The sequence below is a fragment of the Tachypleus tridentatus genome, chromosome 10 (genome assembly GCF_004210375.1).
Source record: "Tachypleus tridentatus isolate NWPU-2018 chromosome 10, ASM421037v1, whole genome shotgun sequence".
Taxonomy (NCBI): domain Eukaryota; kingdom Metazoa; phylum Arthropoda; class Merostomata; order Xiphosura; family Limulidae; genus Tachypleus; species Tachypleus tridentatus.
The window spans coordinates 44,943,149-44,968,534 of NC_134834.1; the positions used below are offsets into that span (position 1 = coordinate 44,943,149).

Below are 25,386 nucleotides of genomic sequence, written 5' to 3' on the forward strand. Positions count from 1 at the left end.
TGGTGGAACAAAAACTGGCCCTTTATCGGTCTGGCACTACATCTGTTGGACCAGATGATGTACGCTATGACATGCTGTGCCATCTATCTCCTGCTTCTCCTGACATTCTTCTAACTGTTTTTAACTGGATCTGGCAGGAGAATGTTTTTCCTAATGCCTGGTACCAGGCTATTATTTTACCTTTCTCTAAGCCTGGGAAAGATCCCAAGATTCCTTCAAACTACCATCCAATTGCTTTGACGAGCTGTCTCTGTATGACCTTAGAGAGGATGGTTAATGCTAATCTTGTTTGGTTCCTCAAATCAAACAACCTCCTCTTGCCCATCCAATGTAGGTTCCGATGACAGCACTCCACCATGGACCACCTGATTTGACTTGAAACATCAATCAGAGAATCGCTTCACATGGTTCACACCCTGTTCTCACTGATATTCAAAACTTACTGGTCCATTTCTCATTAACATCTACTTCTATCCAATTTTTCTGGATACCAGGCCACATTGGTATTCGCGGGGATGAGCTTGCTGACATGGCAGCTAAATCTATCTGCTTTGGCACTGTCACTGCAGTGCCTATTTCATACATGGACAATGGTCCTGTATTCAAGGCTCGGCTCTGTGCCAGCTAGCAGTCGACTTGGAGTGAACAATGTGTAAACAAGCTTTTTAAATACAATCCTATATTATTGGACTGTGACTGTCTTGCTTCCGTAAGGAGGAAGTTGTTCTAACTAGACTACACGTTGGTCACAGTTTTTTAACTCATCATTTTCTTTTATCTGAAACTGATCCACCAGTGTGTAGTCTATGTAACACTCAAATCACTATAAGCCACATTTTACTTTCTTGCCATCATTATGACTCTCAACGACAGCACCATTTTAAACATGTCCTGTCCCAAGGTTTGTCCATAACATTAGACATTGTTACTGGTGATGGTGACACTGTCCACCTTTGAAATGTTTTTAGTTTTTTAAAGGCTCTAAATCTTTTTAATGTCATTTAAGTGTTTTATATTTATTCATTAAACCTTTTTTATTGTGGTTTCCTTTTAAGAATCTCAATCTCTCTAGTTCAGTTTGAAATTAGAAAATGGTCATAACATTAAATAATTCGACACCAGTACTGGAAAGGCCAACTACAGGTGACTAACGCTGCTGTTTAAACTATCCATTTGAACTACCTGTTAGTCATCCTGGTGAGTTATTATTACAATTTCGCTGCATGTCTTTTAAAACTTTTATTACTTTACTTTTTGATAATGGCCATAATGATACATAATCCAGAACCAGGACTGGAAAGGCCAACTTCGGGTGACTGACGGTGGTTCTTGTACTTACCTTTTAGTCTTCCTGGTCGGTTATGGTAATTACCATTGTGCTACAGAAAGTCCTTTGCAACTTCTCTTACTGTAGTTTCTCACTTAACATTGTAGACTGAATGTTAACATTGGTTTTATGCTATTTATATTTTTAAATGCTGTTTTGTTTTACCTTCATCTCCTTTTATGAATTTTACTACATTTACTTTAGTTTTTCCTTTTAACCGGACATTTGGCGCAGATAGCCTAGCTGCTTTGTGCCATAAAACACTAAATCAACCAACCAACCAGTCTTTTACAACTTCTGCCAGAGATTGTTTTGCTACATTTAGTGTTAGTGTAGAGAAAATAGAGAAGTATAAAGTGGGAATTGAAAAGAACAAAACTTTTTATATTAATTTAGGAGTATTTAGAAGTTATGCAAATGATATATGAAAACTGTTTGATAAAAAGTAGTTTTATTTTTAGCATGAAAAATTGAAAATTATCATTCACTCAGACTGACTTAGCAGAGGCTTCACAAATTCATAGACAAATCTTTAATAGAAATATTTTATTTTAAAAAATCAGATTTTGTGTACAACAAACTTGTATTGTTTTTTAAAAAGATTACCAATTTTACAAAGATACTCATAGTAACTTTAAATTTATAGTATACATGGTTAAGCAATGGTTACGAAGTTGGTCAAATAACCGAACTTATATATAGAGAATGATAAGAAATGTTGTTCAGGAATGTGTTCAGCAGTATTCTAATGATTCCTGTTGATATGGATGCCTGTGTCTGTTGATAGGATTTCCCAAAGAAGATTCTGTATTTTTAGTTTATCTACTCCACAATTGGTATGTCCACCCTTATGTTTGCTGTGCATGGTAACCCATGAAGGGGAGAAGAGGATTTTGGTGGTTGAATGGTCCAACCCCAGCACATAACTTTTAGCCTCAAATTTCTGTATATTGGTCAATAGGCTGTCCCTCTGGCATTAGGATCAACTTAGTACCAGTATTGTACATTCTCAACAGGTGTTGAGGACTTTGTATGTGCTGGTATTTAAGTATTGCATCCACAAAACCCCAACATTGTTGCTGAGCCTTTTGCTTTTGGCCCTGTAGTGTATACCCCCCTTGTATGGCTCCATATTGGATGCAGTCAGTGGACACTAACATTTTCTTTGCTAATCCAATCTTTCACCCACTTACTGCTGAGGTTAAACAATACTTGATTACTAAGGGACCAACTGTCCAAAGATACTGTTAACAATGTACCTTGATTCCTTATTGTACACATGCTCTCTGAAAAAATCCCTTGGGCAGATGTTACTGTTTTAAATTCAGAAAGGATTTGAAAGGCTCCCTGACTTTCCAAAATTTGTCTAAAAACACTAACCTAGATATCTTTGTTAAAACATCTAAGCAGGAATGTACAAAACTCCTTTGGGGGATTGCTTATTCAGATTACTCTCCATACAACCTTCAGTACATCCTGAGAGTTATTGCTAAGAGAGATCTTCTGAACATCCCCAATTTAAAGACTCTTGCCGATCTCTCCAGTCAAGGAGTTTCAGTTGTTCAACGTATCTCCACTCGCAAAGATGGAATATTGCAGCATAACCCACATTCTCATTTTGATGTTTACCTACGTCTGTGAAGATGAGTGACTTACATTGTAAGGGTCAGCCCAAAATCTCTAACACTCTCTAGTTTTTACCAATGACAGCAGTTTGGTCACTCTAAAACCTCTTGCCATAAAATATTTATGTGACCAGGAGCCTCACTTTATCAGTTGTGGTGGCTCTAACTCTATTCCCATTCTTGTTGGAAGTGGATTAAGGAGGAAAAAAGAGGAAAAGCACTTGAGGACTGTTAACAATGTATCCTGTCCTGAGGCATGGAAAATGTTTGTCTTTGATGGCATCAAAGACAAACTACCATCCTCCATTCTGCTATCTTGGTGGGTGTGCAGACTAACCTTTCCATGTCTCTTAAGGAGTCTTTTCCTGCTGATCTTCAGTGTCTGTTTCTCTTTCTGGTGTCTGCTTTGGTTCCTCTCCTTTGACTCCGAGGTGCAAAACCATTGCATGGTCACACCTGCAGCCACTATACTATCTCCTGACAGAGATCTGTCCACTTGACCTTATCTTCTAAAGAGAAGTGGCATTGTTGCAAACCAAAGGGCTGTTTGTCCTCATCTTCTACTATGTAAAAATGGCCACAATGATACTTTCAAACTGTCAAGACTTGCATTCCAACTTGGTTGACCTTAAGGCCCTGATTGATTCATGCTATCCGTTTTGTGTCTCCTCACAGGAAACTTTCCTCCATTCTGCCAATGTCTTCACCCTTTGGCACTTCTTCATTTATTTATTTCATCAAAAACCAATTGAATGTATTTTTGCTACCAGTGGAGATTACATCCTGGTCCAGAGCTTCAGCTTGGTGGCAGTGTTCTTCCTAATGTATCAGAGACAAAGTTCTTGGGACTTGTTTTTGATTGCAGGCTGACTTTGATTCCACATGTCAAGCAGCTTTGTGTCAGGTGTACTAGGGCTCTGAACATTCTACATGTCCTTTCTTCCATATCTTGGCGAACAGATCAGTGCTCTAGGCTAAAGATCTTTTGAGTCCTCATAAGATCAAAACTTGATTATGGTTTGGTTAGGCCCTTGACACTTAGAATGCTGGACCTTATTCACCATTAGAGACTTCAGCATTTCATATGGGCATTCCCCACTTTTCTGGTCCAGAGTTTGAACACTGAGTCTCATTAACCAATTGTCCATCTTCAATGTTTACAACTTCTTCCTCAGTATGCTGCAAAACTGTTCCTTGATGCAGCACCCCATCTGGGTTGTATTTTTCATCCTCTGTAGGATGTTCTGTTCAGCAATAGATGGTCAACTATTCAACATTTTGGCACACAACACCTACTTGGGCTTAACACTGAACAATGTTTCCAAGTTTAGTGTTTGGCCTATTCCTCCTTTGCATGTTACCATTCCTATGTGTATATCTTGTGTACCATTTTCCATTGTATAGTTATTTTTTGTTTTTATCTGTTTTTGCATTTTTTATCTTTGTTTTCACTGTTATCAGAAATGTTTTGCTAAAAAACCAAAAAACAATTCCCTCAACATAGATTAATTGGTTCTTTTACCAGTTGTTTGACACAGGTAGCCGAGTTGCTTTGCACCATCAAATGCCAAATAACTAAGAAACCATAATGATTTTAAATGCAGAAGAATCTGAAGTTTTGAAAAATTAATTTGGTCAGTAATGGTTTGGTATAAGCTGCAGTGAAATGTCAAAAAACAACAAATAATGCTGAAAATCTTTAGTTGTTGCTTCAGTCATTAACGAAACATTTCTATAAATTACTGGGGAAAATCCCTGATTTTTCTCAAACTATGATAAAAGCCATAAACATTTATTTTAATAAAATTAAAATGTAAGCTATAAAATGTCAGGATTTAATTTTTTAATAAATTACTAGTGTGTGTTTGTATGCATATACATTATGTTATATAAAATAAGCATTAAGAAGTTTTATGCAAAATCCATTGTAAATCTCAATCATCACCTTAAAGTTGTAATGAAGATAGTCTGTGATAATAGCCCCTAAAAGCATTGGTGATATCCCATCTGGCAGACAAGATCTAAATGCTGACCTTAAACTAACTAGCAATCATGGAAAATTAATTAAGGTTATAGAGTTGTGTGCTTACACCCACAATGTCTCAGCTTCTACTGCCTTTCACTGTCTGCAACCAATTGTACGAAATTAGTTGCCCTTAAAGGTTTTTAAAATTTCTAAAATAGAAATAAAATGAAACCACCTTAATAATTCTATTTCCTGCTACTCCCAATCTCTGCTCTTAGAGAAGAAATAATAAAAGATCATAATTAAAATGATCTCAAATAAAACTACAAGCCCGAGCTTAATATTTCTTGTGTAGTTCAAACTCCCTTTCCCTATGTTTATTCAACTTTTAAATGTGAAATCTGAGACAAGCCCAGTTGCAATTTAAAAAGTTTTGCAATTGAAATTCATATTCAATGCTGTAATTTTCAAAAAAAGTGTCAAATTTATAATTCTATTTGTAATTTTACCCAAACTTCTGATTAGTAAAACACATTTGTTAGCTGGAAGATTCCTTGGGATTTTCATCTTTCATGTGGAGAGGGTCCTTTTTTTCTTTTTGTATTCTTCTTTGAGAGAATATACTTCTGTAGTAGTTTGAGTTTTAAAAAAAAGACTTGCTAATAAATGTTATCAGGTTATACATTTGATTTGGCTTTGGGACTTTTCTGAAGTATTTTGCAGCAATTACATATACACCCTGAAAATGATGTATTGAATATAGTTACGTAGGTTTCATTGACGTAATGTAGGAGTAATAACCTGCATTTGGATAACAGTACATTAATGAACTGTATCTAAAAATGGGAAGAATAAGTTGCATCATTTTTTCCCTGACTGTTTCTTTCTTCACTTATAAGCTTTGCATGAGTCTGATGTGCAGAATATCCCAGATGGTCGGATTTCATGACTGTGAAAGATATTGCTGTCACATTCTCTGAGAGTTTTGGAGTATCCTTGAAATCTCAAGTTGCCAATTCTAAATTTTCCCCATATTCAGAAATCTTAGAGATTAAAGTCATGGCCCAGGTTTGATTTTGAAAACGTGTACATATTCCTTACTTCTGTTTGTAATCAAGGTATTAAAAAGATTTAGCTTTAGAAACATCTTTTGCATCAGTCCAAAATCATTTTGCATCTGTTTTTCAATCCATACATTTTTCTATTTATTGGTAGTAAACAATGTGTATTACCAGTTATAGAAAATGTTCTTATCTGAGATGGCTTACATGTGAACAATGTAGGATGAATCCTTTTGCCTCCTTTTTACTTCTATAATTTCCATTTTGTATACAGAAAAGAATGAACTCTACTCATAAAAATGGAATACTGAGGCATTTGACATTTACTTCTCTGTCCACTTAAGAGCCTCAATGATGCTATTGCAGTGGAAAGTATGTGGCAAGGCTATTGCAAAATGCATGGTTGTTACATAAGGATGACAAGGAATGGCAACATGGGCTGTAATGACTTGGTGAGGATCTAGTCATTTTAATATGATATACTTAGTAGTGCCAAATTAAGGCATATACAAACTACACTATAGCAAACCTCCCCTCTGATTCAGGTGTCCTGCCTAATTATGAGTTGATTTTTTTATAATCTTTCAGAAAATACTAGGCATTCATATATTATAATCAAAACACTGTTAAAATGTTGCCATTCATGCATATAATTTTTATTACTTCTTTTCAATGTCTGTTACAACCAGTCATTGTCTATCACAAATTTGAATACAAAGACAAACATCTTAAAACAAATGTAAAGGAAAAATCAATATTCAATGACATCTCTAGTTGTATTGGGAAGCATAAAAGGCAGTACAAAATATTCTTCATTCGTTTATAACAAAAAAGTGTCATTAGTTTTGGAAAACTGTTTTTATGGATTAAACATTCTAATCATTTTATCACTTTTATTTAAAATGTTGTTATGCAAAAATAAGATAAAACCATAACCACACAACATATAAATTTCTTAAATGTTTTTCCAAAACATTATTTGTTTCAATAAAATTTTAATTAGTAAAATGTGCACAAGTAAATGAGCTCTCTTCTCCCCCTTGCAACCAGTTTGTACAGAGCTTACTGAAGCCTCAATCTGGCACTGATACTTAGCTCTCTGTATTCCTACCTTTCTTTTCATGTAAGTAGTTTTGGGACAAAATATTCCTTATAGGGTTGTATTAGTGTAAAGTAGTTCTTAAATATGCTAAAAATGATTCAATTAAAAATTCTATCAACAGATTGCCTGTGACACATCATTACCCAATTTTGTTTAGCAGAATGAAAATGCTTGAGAATACAGATTGCAAATGGTTTATATCATGTGAAAAGAGAAATAAAGTTTTTGCTTTTGAGTTAAACGAGAAATAGATGGAATTTTTTGTTCAAATATTTATTCAGTTACATGTCACTGTACTAAAATATATATTCTAAAGATAATCAGTACAATGTTTCAGCACAAACCTGACATGCAAAAAAGTTGCAGTTTATCATATATGAACCTACTAAATTTTATTGTTTTAATGGTACTTTCAGAGGTATGTGTGAAAATTACATCATTCTGTATATTTATGTGAATATTGTTATGCTATAAATAATATGCTGGTAATTAAAATGGTGAATAGAATATTTTTCTAAAGTAAATTGAGTCTTATACTTTTTAATGTTAGTTTTAACCTGAATATTTTGTTTTAGGAAAAATGAGATGAGACCATTTGAAGACCCTTTATCATTGGTAAGCCCTGAAATTTATTTATAAATTACAGATAAATTAAGAATGAATGGAACCTGGCCAATAGTGATAACAAATCATGTAAAATTCCACTCAGAGTGTCAGAGTTAGAATCTGGGTAATGACATATCTGTTCTGGATGTGGTACAGTTCCCTCACTAGGATGCAAATCTTTTGGCATGCCCATGATCTATACAGATGCATTCTGTACGGATACTGCCATCACTGGCCCATCCCCCTTATTAATGTGGGATTCTAGCTGTAATATGAGTGGAGTTTAGTTTTGGAAGTTAACGTTTTCTTAAATCAGAAATGTATTTCCAATAATACTTACCTCGACTGACACACTCCTTTCTCTTCTCTCCACTAGAAGCCAGTTTTAGAGATTGAAGTCTGGTCAGTCTCAATAAAGTGATAACATTGTCTGAATGAGGTGGTTATATACAGTACCAGGATACATGAGTGGATTAAATGACTAGTCAACTAAAAAAAAATGTGGATCCCAATGGGCTCTATTCACACCAATATTATATATTTAAACAAAAGCAAATAGAGGCCAAATCAGTTTCAGGTGACCATTAAATCTGCCCTTGCAAAGATACAGGGTGCATTGACACAAGTTGAGAGTTTAATGAGCCAGATATTGACAAAGGCATTTATTTGAGGAAAGAAAGACTTGTAGAAGTGGGTGATCATACAAATGCTTAGATGGGAGATGAAAGGAAACCCTAGCAGTTGAGTAATAACTGAAGTGTGAGGAAGTAAGTATTACTGGAAATGCATTTTAAAAAATATTATTATTAAATTACAAAATGTAAGCAAAAATTAAAAGCTACTTCAACTAAAAATATTGTAACTAATACTGTACAGCTTCATCTTGCCTGTAAACCATATACTTATGAATATTTTATCATTTTTCTGCCCATCCCAAAGCACAAGTTTACATATACTGAGAAACCATCATCCCTAATAATGTAATTGCTCATATCTACTTCATCACCCTGTCTTACTTCTATTGAATTGGATGTATTTAGATAACTTTTGAACAACACAGATCAAGGAACTTTTGTATAGTTTCTAAGGCATTATTTTTGCTCCTGAATTTTTTTTTTTTTTTAAGTATAATCAGTTTGAAGTGTACAAAAATATTCATCTGTGAAAATAAAAACTTTGGTGTTATTAGTTAGGTTTAGTGAATGTGATAAGTAAAGGCAAAATATTTTGATGAATCAAATTTATAATTCATGATTATTATTACATTTGTCATATTCAATTACTTCCTATAAAGCATATTATGTATTGAAAATAAACAGTATTTTTTCAATATAAATTGCATTTGACCAAGTATATTTTGAAGTGTTGGGTCATAATTCACTCATAAATGTTTGTCAGCCATTGATTTTTTTTTTTTCATGATTTATAGCCAGAAGTGGTGATTACTGCAATTTAGAAAGTAAAATATCAGAAGAAATATTCTAATGAATATTAATCAAATTAAAACTGAATTGCTGCATAAAATGAAACTTTCTTATCAAAATTTGAATGTCTAAGATGAAGTATTTTTTGTATTTATTCAAAACACTATTTCACAATAGTTGTTTGGACATTTCAAATTATAAAAATAATTTGCCTAAAACTACATACTATTTAGTAAGCTTACATGTAATAATAATAAAAAAAAGGCAAAAGTTAAATATGATATAGGGATGGCAATGTCAAAAAGTACAGAAACAATGTGAATATGAATACATAAATCCATACAACAATCCCTACATAAGTAGCCAGTGAGTCAACATTACAAGCTTATGGTTATTAGATGCTTTAAAACTGCATAACACTATTCAATTTAAAATCTGAATTCATGTAACTATCAAGGAATTCAATACTTAGTTGAAGATAAGCTATTATTGAAAAATTTTGGCTACTTGTGTAAAAATTTTATATGGTTTTGTATATTCATCCCTGACATTTTGGCATTGCCATCTCTATATCATACTTAATATTTGCAAAATCTTTTTTACTACTTGTTTCCAGGGTTCTTTTTTAACCATTTGTTTGAATTAGGTTGATAAGTAAACATTTATTTTGTTTTTGCAATCCAATGGTAATATATGTACAGATAATATCTTATCCAGGGCTCACACTTAATTTCTTTTTTTCTTTTTTTTAGGAAGCCAGCTTGGCCCTAAAAACATACATTTTTTTTTTTAGGGTCCAATCCTATAGTTCATTGTAAAATGTATTCTGTAATGGAGATTACCAGAAAAATTGTTGAATTAAGTAACAAATGTTATGTTGATATTTTTAGTTTCCATTTCATTAGCTTATCTTGATTTATTTTCGTGTAAACTCGTGTAAAAAAAAAAATGTGTTTTCCTCTCTTACCTTTTTCCTTTTGTTGTGTTTCTTTTGGATTCATTGATCACCTCATCAAGCAGTCCTTTTGAGTGAATGTCAGTTTTGTTTTACACTGCCTTACTCTACCTCTGTTGAAACTTTTGTTCATGTGTATGAGGCTGATGTCCATCTGTTTGCCAATCTCCTCCCCAGTTTAAGTCCCCAATACCCACAGTGGATTAAATTTTGCACAGTTTGTCAACATTTTAAGGGAAAATTCCTAACAAAGTTTCATTAGAATTAGCTCTCTTATTTAAAAAAAAAAATAAAAAAAATAGTGCATGTGTCCACTTTTATATCACTCCAAAATTTAAATGCTGTAAGAAAAACTGTTGGTAAAACTTAAAGGATGAAGGACCTCGTTTTTTTTTTCCCTAATCCTATGTGTATTAGCTTATTTATAGAGGTCATCGAAGAGTACTTGATGAGAGATGAGAGATGTGGAACTTCCTACTACTTTCCAGTAGAGTGGTTTTCAGTTGTTTGAATTCTATGTGTCACCTGGAGATGTCCCTCTCTGGTACAGCAGTACATCTACAGGTTTACAACACTAAAATCAGGGGCTCAATTCTCCTCGGTGGACTCAGCAGCTAGCTCAATGTAGTTTTGCTATCAAAAAACATACACACTTAAAGATATTACAATACGTTGAAAATGGTAAACAAATGTATGCCAATATTTACAAAAATAACTAGCATATTGGACAGCTATGGAACATTTCATCATGTGATAGTCCTACTAATAAATATGTATTGTTCCAACAAGTTACCTTACTCAGCTGTGGCTCAACAAACATGATTGCTGATTGGTTGGATTGCTTCTGAATGAGAAAAAATAGATATTTTGGGTTTTTCTAGTAAGAAGGAAGTGGTTGAAAACAAGAATTAGATAGACTGACAATTGTCATAACAGACTGCTCATTATGGTTGTAACTAACAGGGGAGTGTGTATGTTTATAGGCAGTAAAAGCTAACATTTCATGATTTTAGACAAATGTCAAAAGTGACACAGCGTAAGTGCTGAGATTTGAAACACATTCAATGAAAGCATTTGTTAAGCTAGGAGGTGATAAATTTTAAATAATTTCATAAATGTGACTTGTTTTCTTTTTACCATAATGCATTTAAATTTGTCATTTCTTTTTAAGGATGGAAATTTGATTACTACCAATGAAACAGATACAATAAGGAGCATTTGTAATGAGGCCAATTTTTGAAAAAAATCTTTAGACAGCTGAATTAAAAATTCATGTCTTCATGAAAACAAAAATGCTGTCACTTTATTTGACGTTTGGTTCGAATACTTGTTTTGGTTTAGAAAATAGTTTAGTCCAAAATGTGTAGAGTTATGGCAAAAGTATTCAAACATATGGCTGAAGTGAATAATTAACTTTGATAATGAACCTCAACAATTTGTTTGTTTCTCACAATGATCACATGAAGGTTATATATATCAATTATGTATTGGTCATATTTTTATTTTTCATTCATCAAATAAAAAAACAGGTTGTGATTTTTTTTTCTTTGCATGGTACGTGTGTGTGTGTGTTTTCTTATAGCAAATTCACATCTGCTGAGCCCACCGAGGGGAATCGAACCCCTGATTTTAGCGTTGTAAATCCGGAGACATACCGCTGTACTAGCTGAAGACTGCATGGTACATATATTGATAACTACAACCATTTAAAATTTAATAAAGCTTCAAAGTACATTCTCTAGACTTTACAGTTTTTAAGGTTAAACTGTCAACAATGCTACACAATGACATCAACAATTGTAATCAGGTTAATTGTTCTTTTTTATTTTAATGTGTGGTTCTGGGTGCAGGTTTGGTGATGTATAAAAAGTTGAAGTAGCATATAATTTTGATTGAAAACAATAGTCATCTTCATAAAAGTTCAAATACCTACTTTTTATTTCAAATATTATATATAAAATTTTGTATATCAATTCCATTACACTGATACTGGAGGGTAGATAAAGCAAGGTTTTAAATTTATATTTTTGGTGGTACAAAATTCAATAAGGGATAAATTGATTCAAGGATATTTGTATTGGGTTCACAGCCTGGAAGATAAATAGAAATATGATCAATCGATCAAGAAAAAGGATCTGGTATTGGTGTGACAAAGAAAAAATATCTTTATACTAACCACTTACCATTTATATTGGATGGCTGATGATTGTCCAACCAGATAGATGTGGTGATTTCTTTTGAAAAAGATAAAAGGCCTACAATTTTTTAGTACATCATTCTATGTAGTTTATATTCATTGTAAAACGATATTTTGTAGCTTATACGGCACTTGAGTGAGTGAAGCTAACTTTGAGGGTTACACTTTTCCTTCCAATAATTGTACCTCTAAGCTTCCTCTGTTTTACTATAGCAATGGCAAGAATTTTGAGATTTGTTGTATTTTATTTCTGCATTTTCTTTTTAAGAGAACATTCAGGTTTCCAGAATGGAAGTTACAGACTCATTAGGTGAGATAATAAAGACTGAAAAAAAAATTGCACTCACTGTCTTGTGTTATTTGTCAGCAGTCATCATCCAACAATAACAGTTTTTATCCTATTTATTTGATGGAATCAAACAACCAGACTCGTGTTACACCATGTATGGTTTATTTCTTATTCTTTTTTTAGCAGGATTTTATTTTCCTTTTTTAAGTTATTTTTTTGATAGTTTATCTCTTAATGAATCTTTGTTAGTGTTATAAATAAGAAAGATTTATAGGGCGATGTGGGATTTATTCACTTATGAGTTGCTTCATTACAATATAAGGGAAAAAATATGTTCGCAACCTAAACTGCTGCTTGGTCACCCAAAGGACATGTCTAAGTGATCTGGCTGGCTACCAGAAAAAAAAAATTAAGTGCAAACCTTAGCAAAATTATTAGTCACTCATTAATTACATTCAAGTAATTAATAATTCTTTTTGGAGATTTGTATCATTGTAATCATTGCTTATTTGATTATTTTTGTCACGAAACTTGTCAATATAAGCTTAACAACCTTCAATTAATTGAAAATATTTTTTTTTAACATTAATAGATTTAATCATACTTTTGATTGTCTTATGTGATGCTTATCAATGTTCATAGATAATCAAGATTATCTTGGTCTACCACGTCATAAATATAAAACATTTGATATTGGATTTGGTGTATATACTTCATAGATTTGTGTATTTTGTTCGAGGTTGTGAGAAATTGGAAAAATATTTACTTTTTTTAAGTTCACGATAAACATTGCAACAGGAAAATGTTTTATTTTGTTGTAATAATTTTTTCCCGTTCAGTTTTATTGTCAATGCAGTCTTATGCTAAATGATAAAAATATAGCAATGGTTTGATTTTTTTTTTTTTTTTTTTTTTTCCAAATATGCTTGTTTGTACAGTATTAAGTTTAGATATTTTTAGATTTTTTTTAGTTTGTATCACCAACCCATTTACTGTGTGTTCTTCATTTGGTACCAGAATGGCTTAATTGACTAGTCGCTCTAGACACTGTAACATTCCATCCACTTTAGATGTGTTACCACTTGCACTTGATTTACCAGATGTTCATTATAATAAATCTCTCTGTAATGTATGTAAAATATATTAGTAAATGAATATAGGTGCTGCTTCACAAGGTGATCCCTAGTCCCATAGCAGTCATGTCCAATGGTCTTTCCCTTTCTGTTGATTTTTCAGAAAGTAACCGTCTTTGTAATAGGTCTGCACTGCCATCTATGCACTATTGATGATGCACTATCACCAGTGTAGGATTCTAGCTATTATTGGTACAGTGAGACAGAGGCATTGCTGAAGTTAAAATTTTTCCCACTTGAAAATGTATTTAAGAGAGATACCCACCTCTCTGCACCACCTTCCCACCATTCATACCCACTTGTGTTTTTTTGCTTCATTAAGAATGAACTTTTGTTTATATGCTAGTGTTCACTAGGATTCTCATGCATAAGTTATGTCATCCTTCTATTAAAGGATGGATGCAGCATTCTGATGATTATGTTATAGGCTGACACAATACATGGATATATATGGATAACATTCTATGTGACTAGATCAGAAAATTGTTTATAGTGAGCTGGTTCAGAAGTAATTTCCATAATATTTGAATATGTTAGTTTGCTACTGAACACATGAATCATAGAAAAATATTATTTATGTATAATGTAAGTGTTGAGAATTTTTATTTAGTTTTTTTTCCATTTAGCTAAGGCACTTTTTCCATCTGTCATTATGAAAAAATTTGTTAATAGCATAAACACATTTTATATACAGAGTACTACTAAGGAAGATCTGAGTTTAACTCTTTTAACAAAACACAGTCTAAATATATTTTAATTTTATTAACAGTGGTTACAGACCAAACCTGAAATAAATTCAATTTTGTACCACTTTGTAACAGCTTTTGTGTTGACAAACCACTTATTACTGTGCTTCCTAAATAAAAAACATTAAGGTTTAACTTGAATATATACTGTGTATGGTAATTGGCACTATGAAAGTTAATGTAATAGAATACAGCAGGATATTTAATCATATATACAACATTTATAAATGTCCTTGTTTTTTTTTTTCAGTATCCTAAATTGTTTTTCTTTTTCAGGAGTTTTTCTCTAAGAAAAATGATGCATCATTATTTATGTTCGGATCACACAGCAAGAAGAGGCCACATAATCTCATTATTGGAAGGATGTTTGACTATCATGTTTTGGATATGTTTGAGTTCGGGGTTGAAAGTTTCCAGCCTTTAGCTGAATTTGAGGTTAGGAATATGATTTAATTGAAAACTAACAAAATAATTACATGTTTGTAATGTTTGGAAAAAACCATTTGAAATGAATGCAGTTATACATGAAACTTAAACAAATACCAAATAATTTTAATGTTTTCAAAGCTGTTATTCACACAACGATACACTTTTTTTGTACTGTAAACTTTTGCATTATAAAAGAAAATGCATGTGACTGAATTTACAATCACATTTTATTATAATGTTATTTAAAATAATTTTAACTACTTTTGAGTTTTGCTACTTTTCTGTTGAGTAATTCAAGATGTAGTGTAAGTGCTTCTTTCTTTATGATTTCCATCACCAAAATGGGATTAGGTCATTATCCTAACTTTGTTAATCATCATCATTACTGTTTTAATTTAGTTTGAATGTGACATCAGAATATAAAGATCACTGATGAAAAATAAGTAAACTCTACATTACCTTTTTAAATTATAGATTTATGACAAAGGAAAACATTATCAGCATCTTGTTGATCTAAATAGCTTTATACAGTCTATGAATCCAGTATCCATTTGGTATCAGAATTTAACACAACAGTTCTATGTTAGATAAAAGAGTAGACGTCTATCTCTTGTAAGATATAATGGTGCAATATGTTTCTCAAGATTAATAACTTTTATAAATCATTCCAAGTGCTTAATATAACAGTATGGTGCAGTAACCCTAAGACAGAAAAAATAAAAATGAATCAGTTTGTATCACACATCTTTTGGGCTGAAAGTCAGGATAAGATAATATTAACACTGTATAAATGATCAAAAATGGAGCTCAGTTATCGAGACCAGGGTATAGTCATTGTCCACTCTCACCATCCCTGTTTCACAGAAATGCCTGTTAATGTTTTCAGAAGTATGATACATTGAAATTCTGTACTAGATCAATGTATTATTACATTTTTTTGGAATATTATTTGGAAACTCAAGGTGAATTAATAATTGTAGTCTATTTTACCAACAAAGTTTTGAGAAACTAATGCATTCCATTAAATTTTCTGTAGATACAAATTATGTTGCAGCTTGATGTAAGACTGGTTTCATCCAGACTCCATAAAAATTATAAACTCAAGTTATGTATAACAGTTCTCAAGGTTTGATGTAAATTCCATTAATAATAACAAAGAACTAAAATAACTTGGGTATTTGAATATCATGTGGCTATAATGTCATAATAAAGTATTCATATTTATTCAATGGGTTATCTGGTAAGCTTATTGTGAATTTTTCTTTTCCTTAAAATTTGAAATTTCTGTGAAAAAAAGACAATATGAATCATGTGCAGGCTTAATCTGTTCCTTAATTTACTACTTCTCTTCAAAACATTATTCATGGAGACTAATTCCTTTATTAAATTAACACATTTCAGGGTGACAAGAAAATTCCAATATAGTGCTTACATCTACTCACAAAATTAGCTATTGTTCAGTGCTGCCCTCTATATTTAGATATTTTATACACAAGCATTCTGTTTTGCCCTATTGGAATTGCAAGATTCCAACATATCTCTCATGCAAATCACTTGTTACTTCTCTTTTAATAGAAGCATGGCCTGCCTGTGACTCCCTCTATACTCCACTGCCAAACTATCACTTCTCATTTGGCAGAGTTTGTATTTGGATGTGCTTTTTATTTCATGATTGATGTTCAGCTTAAGTTTTCTCAGGTTTTCTTTATTTCATTTGTATTAAAACAGTTTCTTCACTTTAAAATTGTGTGTGGCAGCACTTATCTCAATATTCTTAACAGTCCCACTTAATTTTAAGTTTTACACAAACTTACAGTTACTGTCAATAACCTTACAGTTATTCTAAATGTTTTACAATTACTTCAATCTGTTATTATAATCATCACTTTATCTGGTTAATTTATCCATTGGTGCCAGTCCAACATTATCTCTGAACCTTTCAAATGCATTTCATGGAAGTGGCTTTGTAAGAATGTCGGCAGTCATACCGTTTGTGGACAATATTCCAGTTTTACTGATCTGTTCTGCACACATTGGCGAATAAAGTGGTAATGAATATCAATGTGTTTTGTTCTTTCATGACCCACTGGATTCTGTGCCATGGCAATTGTTCCTTGGTTATCTTCCATGATACAAACAGGGTCATCAACTTCGGAACCTATTTCTTGCAGTATTTACAACCATACTGTTTCCTATGCTGCAAGACTCAAGGCTATATACTCTGCTTCTGAGGTGGACAGGGCCACCATGGATTGCTTTTTGCTAATCCAACTTACAGCTGCTCCTGCTTGAATGAAGATATTTCCTGATGTGGACTTCCTATTATCCAGGTCCCCAGCAAAATCTGCATCTGAGTAACCAGTAATGACATCTCCTGGTACCTTTTCAAACTTAAGACTAAGATCAGCTGTTCCTTTCAAGTAACGTAGGATTCTCTTTGCTGTTGTGAAATGTGCTGTGTTGGGCTGAGCACAATGTTTCGATATTGCTCCCACTACATATGCAATATCAGGTCTTGTTCCCATTGCAGCATATAGAAGGCTGCCTACCAACGATTGGTACAAACTGTGGTCAATCTGAGTGCTAACGCCAACATCCTTTTGCAGTTTCACGTTTACATCTGATGGAGTTGCAACTGCCTTACAATCAGTCCTTCCAAATTTCACCAGCATAGTTTGGATATACTGTCTTTGATTTAACCATACACAGCCATTCTTTTCATCCTGAACAACACTGAGTCCAAGGATGTAATGGAGCTTTCCAAGGTTTTTCATGCAGAATTTTTCCTTCAGTGTTTCCTTTATAGTGATTATTTCATCATCACTATCAGCAACCAAAATAATATCCACATATACTGCAACTATTGCTAGATTTTCACCCTTCTGTATGTAAACACATAGATTTGCTGAACTCTGAACAAATTCCAGTTCCATCATCTGTTCATGAAATGATTTGTTCCAACAGTGTGGTGACTGTTTTAATCCATACAGTGATTTTTCAGTTTACACACAAGGTTTTTCTTCCCTGGAGCAGCGTAGCCTTCCAATTGTTCCATGTATATCTCTTCATCCAGATTTCCATTCAGAAATGCAGTTACGACATCCATCTGGTGAATTTTTAAGTTGTTCTGCACAGCAAATGCAATCAAGGAGTGAATTGATGCATAGCGCACCACTGGGGAGAAGGTTTCCTCGTAATTCAGACCATAATTCTGCGAGTAACCTTTGGCCACCAGTCTACTCTTGAACCTCTCTACATTTCCAGTATTTCCATACTTAACTTTGAATACCCACTTACAACCTATAGGTTTTCTTCTAACTGATAATTCCACCAGATCCTAGGTGTCATTTTCTTGTAAAGACTCAAATTCCAGATCTGTGGCTGACTTCCACTCCTTTGCATTGTCACTTGACATTGCTTCACTTAATGTGCTTGGCTCTAACATACTGCATAAGTTTGCAGTGTTACAAACTGATTTATTTGCTGCTGCCATATCATCATACTCGTCATATCCATAGCAGATGGGGGGTTTCCTGTTTCTTGCTGGCTGTTCAGCTTTATCTTTAGCTTTAACTTCTGTTTCTTGGTCCACTATCTGTTCACTTGATGAGAAATACTCGTTTGTCACAGGCTCTTGACCAAATACTGTTTCATTAAAGATAGCATCTCACCATATGAAAATCTTCCTGGATTTTTCATCATACAGTTGATATCCCTTGGTGCAGTTATCATATCCAATGAAACAAACGTACCTTCATAGACTTCATGTCTAATTTCTGTCTTGACACATCTGGCACATGTGCATATGCAAGACATCCAAACACTTTTATGTGTTCTACATCTGGTTTCTTCCCATACCATCTCTCATATGACATACTACCATCTTTTATTGCCGATGTGAATAATCTGTTACCCTCATATGCTGCAGTAGCTACAGCTTCTTGCTGATTCTACAAGAGTTCTGTTCCTTCTCTCAGCAACATAATTTTCTTCTGGACAATATGCTACTGACATCTCTTGATGAATGCCTCTTGACTTCAAATATTGCTGGAACTCATTTGACATATATTCTCTGCCATTATCTGTGTGCAGGGTTTTTATGCACTTTCCAGATTCATTTGAGTACAACTTCTCAAAATACTTGGATTTCTCAAAGCCTTCTGACTTCTGTTTCAAGATGTACACTCTGCAGCATCTTGAGTAATCATCAATAAATGTAACAAAGTACTTGCTACCTCCAATAGGTGGAGTTTGCATAGGACCACAGACATCACTGTGTACCAGTTGCAGTCTTCCCTTTGATCTGATTTCTTCCACTGACTTAAATGGTTTTCTGCGCATTTTACCTTCAGTGCATCCCTCACAGAAACTGGCTTCATCAGACTTTTGGAATTTGATTCTACTTACATTTCCACTCCTGACAAGCTTCTGTAACTGTGAAACACTGACATGCCCTATTCATTGATGCCATATATCCAAGCCATTCATGCTGCTGTTTGAGGCTACTGAGGCATTCTCAATAACACTGGTCTTACAGTCCAGTTGGTATAGACCATCATCCTTTCTTGCACCCATGCCATGGAGTTGTCCTGATTTACCTCGGATGTAACAGCAATTAACTCCAAACTGCACAATATTTCCTTTTTCAGTAGCAGCTCCTACTGAAAATAGATTGCTAGCTAATTTTGGTATATGAAGGACACCCTGCATTGTGACATGCTTTGAATTACTGACTTTAAATGTCATTTCTAGTTTACAGTTTTCAACTCCAAGAGCTTCAACAGTTCTTCCATCACCAATTCTGACTTGCTGAGGTGTGCTAAACTTGTGATAATTTGATATCTTCCTCTGGTGTGTCATATGCCTAGGCACACCAGAATCCACCAACTATTCCCCATTTCCTATTCCTTTATCCTGGTTTGTTACAAAGGCAACACCATTGTTTGCATCAGTATAATCTTCCACTACATTAATATACACATTCTTAGCTTTGTGGACCATTTCCTTCAGTGTTGGACAATTGTGTTTTATATGTCCCTCTCTGTCACACTTGTAACACTTGAAGCTGTTACCCCTTTTCTTCATTTCTTGTGTTCTATATGGTTTGAAGTTGCTGCGAGTGGCTAATACAGTTGATGATGTTTCATTCAATGTGGTCTTTGTCTTCTTTTGTTCTTCATTAATCAGTGCCTGTGCACAAATTCTAATGAGATATCATCAATTTTGGTTTCCAGGGCTGCTAACTGGCAGACTACCAAGTAAGGTAACAATCTGATCTTCTTCTGCTATTTCTGCCCCAACTGCAACTAGCTGATCCGTTAATTCCTTCATTTGTTTCAAATGTTCCTGGATTGTCATGCTTTTTTTCATCTCACATTGAAAATACTTCTTTTTCAGGAATAGTTTATTGGCTAATGTGTTCCTATCAAAGTGAGCACGCAGTACATTCCATGCTTCCTTAGGAGTTGTGCATAAGGTGACAAGATAGAGTTGTGCACCTTGAATATTCAGAACAATTGTTGAAAATGTTCTTTTCCTGTTGAAATCTGCCCTTGTTTGATCATTGGCTGTCTCTGCCAATATCTCTGTTTCAGTCACATGATCCCATAGGTCTTTTTCTCTCAATAAATGTTCCATTTGAAATTTCCATGTGGCCCAATTATTTTCTCCCAACTTATCAATTGATATTTTATCTTCCATTGTCAAACTATTTCAACCACAACTGTGATATTCCTTTCTTTGATTTAGATCTATTTCTCCCTTTATATGACTTGAAAAAATAGTGTCAATCAATATTTTACTTACAGTTTATCTTGGTATTTCACAATGGCTTCCAGACAAAGGAAACGATTCAACCAGCACTTGTGATAAAGTATTCATGTAAATCCTGTGCCATACAACAAAATTTGTCATCCAAAACTGTTCTACAGTAATCCTCAGTATCTCCTGGATTACTTGTACTAACAATTTTAAAACAATTTCATCTGTTTAAGCACTATTAGAGCATTCCTGGGTCCTTAACCTGTTGATATGTGTTTATTCATTGAGTACACATGTACAAAAAAAAAAACTCCTAACTACAAGTGGCAGCACTTATCTCAATATTCGTAACAAAAATTTTATTAGTTCCAATCACATTATTCTTTTTCACAACTTGATTTTAGTAGATGCTTCTTCACTATGTGATACATTTTTATTTTAATATCTATGTATATTTCAGTTTTAATGCATGTAACATATAATGTTAAACGTGTACTGCACAATTCCCACCTGTTCTCTAAATTTGTAGAAGATTCATGAGTATAAGATTCAACAATAGATGTTTTACATTGTGGCTAAGCAAACTTGAGAATTTCATCTAAAGATCATAAATTGACAAGAGACAGTAATGGAATATTGTTTGGATGCTACAGTCAGCATACTATCATACAATCCTTGGAAACTATAATTGTGATTAATGCTTATTAATTGGAAAATGACAGATATTTCACCAGAAACGTTTATAAATTTCAGACATTACAAACTGTTTAACATCAGATGTTAGTATTTCTAAACCACATTAGGCCAAACAAGAATACAGCTAGCTAGCATTCCTGTCAAGTGAAGTGTATCTATGTGTCAGCATAATCTTAATTCTCTTGTCATGGACCTTGACTGTCAATGAAATATTCAGTTCCAGACCAGAAATAAGACTGAATGTCAGTCATTAGTTTATAAAATTTTTGTATACAAGTAATTATTTGTAATAACCTTTATTTTAAAATGTGTTTTTCTTTATATTAAAATATATTTTTTGTTAAGAAAGTGAATTGTATGCATCAGTCTTATTGGTAAATATAAATTTGATACCTATCAACCTTCAATTACATTCTAAGTTCAAATTTCCAGTTATTTGAAATAATGACATATAACATAATAAATCAGAGACTCGTCTGATATAAATTATAATAAGTTAAAACTGAATTTGAAGTTTGTGTTACCTCTTTGAGGTCAAGCCAGCAACTAGTATTTTTTTCTCAGGTCTTGGGTGTGAGTGACCAGATAGTGAAGTTATCTTTATCTATTGAGAGATTAAACATTATATTAGCCAGCCTTTGTCTATGGACCTTGCACCAGTTCTACCTAAATAGGCTTCCTGTTCAAACTGTCAAGGAGTTGAATTATGTTTTCATTTCCTGATTTTGCTGTATCTTCTCAACCTTTGCCAAAGAAATCAGTTAGACCTAATGATTTTTTTTCTCAGATATCTGAAGTTTTATTCCTTTCTCATATTTTGTTATGAACCATGTACTTCTGTACTCCATGACCAGTCTTCTCACCCCTGATATTTGGTTTCATGCTAATCCATATGCTTTGCAATTATGTGATGAGATTAGCATGTCTCATTGCCTGTGAGCTTCAGATCAGTTCACTCTTTCATATCGTCATGCTGACTGTCCATATTGGACCAACAGTTGCTAGGTTCCACAGTGCTTATTTGGGGGTCTCTCAAATCATTTGTCAGTCTAATCCATGCTCAGTGTTCTTGCTTGTGTCTTCCCCTTAAAACTCTTTACAGTATCTTTCTTCTATACACCTTCTTTATGAGGATCTCTACAAAAATCTTGAGTGGTTTTCTAAGGATACCCTTACTCTTCTTTCCTTGAAATTTGCCCATTTAACATCTTTGTCTCTGGTTTTCCCCATTATATTTCTCTGGTGATTTTATGTGTGGCTCCATTTCTGCAGCAATACACTTTTGGCAAGATCCCTGAAACACAAGAGCCATTGTTGGCATCAGTCCAACAGCAATCTACCCTTACCAATAATGTTACATGTTTGTCTCAGATGGAGCCCCTGTTGCTGTTTCCTTTTCTTCTCTTTCTCAACCCATATCTGTATCCTCTTCTTATGGTTATTTTTTTCATTCCTTTTTTTTTACAACTCATCTCGCATCCCCAACAGTACTGGTGACTACCCAGTGGGTTCTTGTCTGATGGGTGCTTGGCTTGCCGGTTTCTTAATTACTGGCATGCCTTAATCAAGGATTAGTGGCTTATTTGGGTTTTATCAGAAGGATATGTGATTCATTTTCTCTCCTCCACCTCCTGTATCCCTTTTCTCTATTTCCATCTCTTCTTGGGATTGCATGACTAGCCAGCATCTGTCAGAATCAGTTGGGAAACTGGTCTCCCAGTAGTCTATCATACCTTTTCTGCTTTTTTTTTCATTGTTGCCAATAAAACTTGGTACTGGAGACTAATCATAGTTTTACCTCACCTCATTCACTTCATTTATCTACCCAGGTTTACCATGTAGTCTTTTCTTACCCTGCATTGGGAATTTGCTCTGGGTTTGTGGATGACCAAAGTGAATTTCAGCAACACATATTTCCATATACCTACATTATTTCAGTCTCATTCTTATTTTCAGCTTGTTCATCTCGGGGTGGTTTATCAATTTCAAACCTCACCATTTGGGTTGGCTTTGGTACCTTATATTTTCTGTCAGGTTGTCTAAGCATTTGTTTGACTTCTTCATTTTCCGGGGTTGGGTTTTCACTATTTTATGGCTTCTACTGGCTCATTCCAAATCATCCTCTCTCTGTCATACCACTCCTTGTCTGGTCCTTTTGATTGCTGCGTATTGGCCATTTGAATTGTGATTTCCATAGTTGCAGCACTTTCTACTCTCCTCTCTTGTACCTCATCTTTTGTCTCCCTCTTTCCTTCTTAAACCTTTTCATGTCTGACTTTTATACAGTCCTTGGTGAAGAAGTCCAGGTTCTGTTAAGTCTCTTTTTGCTGATTCCATATATCTTTCTTCCATGGAGATGTATCATTGAAAAAGGAAGGTGTTCTGCAGTTAGTCTACAACTTGTAGATTTCCCGCTAATATTTACATACAAAAATTTTGCAAACTCACAAATAATATTCAGTCTTCTGTCTAGTCTAGAACTTAATATTTTATCAGTGGTTGAGGTCCAATATGTGTAAATTGATTTTATGTTGATACAAAGATATACTTCAAGTGACTGGAATGTTAGCTCTAATCTTGCCTGGCCTAACATGATTTACAAGCTTACTTTTTTACAAAGGAAGATAGATATTTAATGTCCTCATGGAAATACTACTGCCAAAAGTTAATTCTCTGAAGTGGAATGGTTTGTAATGTTCAAATATTATAAATGATCCTGGTCAATTCTGTAGTTAATCACAATTATAGCTTCTGAGGCCTATAGTATACTGCCTATATCTGACCAAAAATATTTTTTTTTGTCTGTTGGTGCATCAATTGATAAAGTTTTAGGCAAGGCTCTAGAACGCTCAATTGGCAACAATCCTGGCAATCACATTGTTGATTCTCAGGCTTTCAATCTTCTACAAATTTAGAGAACAGGCAGGACTTGCACAATACGTATTTAATAATGTGTGTCACGTACATGAAATTAAAACAAACACAGATATTAAAATAAATGCATAAGAGTAAATCTATTACCCCCCTCATCTGTATCCAGACAGCCTTCTGTGCCAAATCAGGACTCTTCATTGTAAAATTGCCCATATGGCTTCCTTCTGTGGCACCTATTCCCAATTCTTTATATCCTAGTCATCTTTCTCTCTTTATGATCTTTCACCTTCAATCCTTTCTAATTTGGTCCAACTATTAATCTGTTTGACTTATTTCCCTTGCCTTCTTCCTCACAGAATTTGTTCCAAGTATTTTTTTCATCAGATACCTTACCTTTTCCCTCATTTGTTGTCTTCATTGTCCATTGGAGGAAATTCTACAATCAAATGTGGATCATATCCGATACCTTAGTCTCCCATTATCTCCATTATATCATGGTTTCTCCCTTGTTAGGTTTTTGTCTTCTATCTGTGACTGTTCTTCAGGCTTCAGTGCGACTCTGACTGGTAAGTTTCTATTCATATTTTCTTTCTGGCATTATATGGATCCCACTCTATGGCAAGTGATGCCTAACAAGATATTCTTTAACTTGAAATTTGCATTTTACAGTTATGTTATGCTTTGTATTTCTTGGCTTTGCAATGCTCCCATTGGGATTGGGTGTTCCACAAGATTTTGTAGGTGAATAACCTTGTGATATTTTGCTTCAATATGCATCAAGCAGTTATGGGCCAAATGTACAAGAGCACTGAACATCCTCCATGTCCTCTCTTCCACCACTTGGAAAGCAGATTGATGTTCTGTGCTAAAAATATGTTGTGCTCGTATTCAATCGAAACTAGACTACAAATCACTGGTCTATGGCTTTGCCAGGAACTCGGCTTTAAAGAAATTGGATTCTGTTCATCATCAGGGACTTCAGCTCAGCACCAAGGCTTTTCACACTTCTGTAGTTCAAAGCTTATATGCAGGGTGTCATGAACTTTTGTTGCACCTCTGCTGTTTGCAACTGTCTTTACTGTATGCTCGGAAACTTACCAAAGCATCCCACCCGGGGTTGTGGTTTCCTTCCTTGGTGGGCCATGCTTTTTCAGAACAGATGATCTGCCATTTCTTCCTTTGGCATTCATTTCTGG

General features: G+C 34.0%; 1 protein-coding gene across 1 annotated transcript in view; it reads left to right on the forward strand.

Moving 5' to 3' along the window:
* Non3 (Ribosome production factor 2-like protein Non3) overlaps positions 1-25,386 on the forward strand; it is a 69,164-nt gene that overhangs the window by 38,016 nt on the left and 5,762 nt on the right. The window contains exons 4-5 of the mRNA XM_076461098.1: positions 7,657-7,696; positions 14,708-14,866. Coding sequence (XP_076317213.1) covers positions 7,657-7,696; positions 14,708-14,866 — 199 coding nt within the window. The remainder of the gene's footprint in view (positions 1-7,656; positions 7,697-14,707; positions 14,867-25,386) is intronic.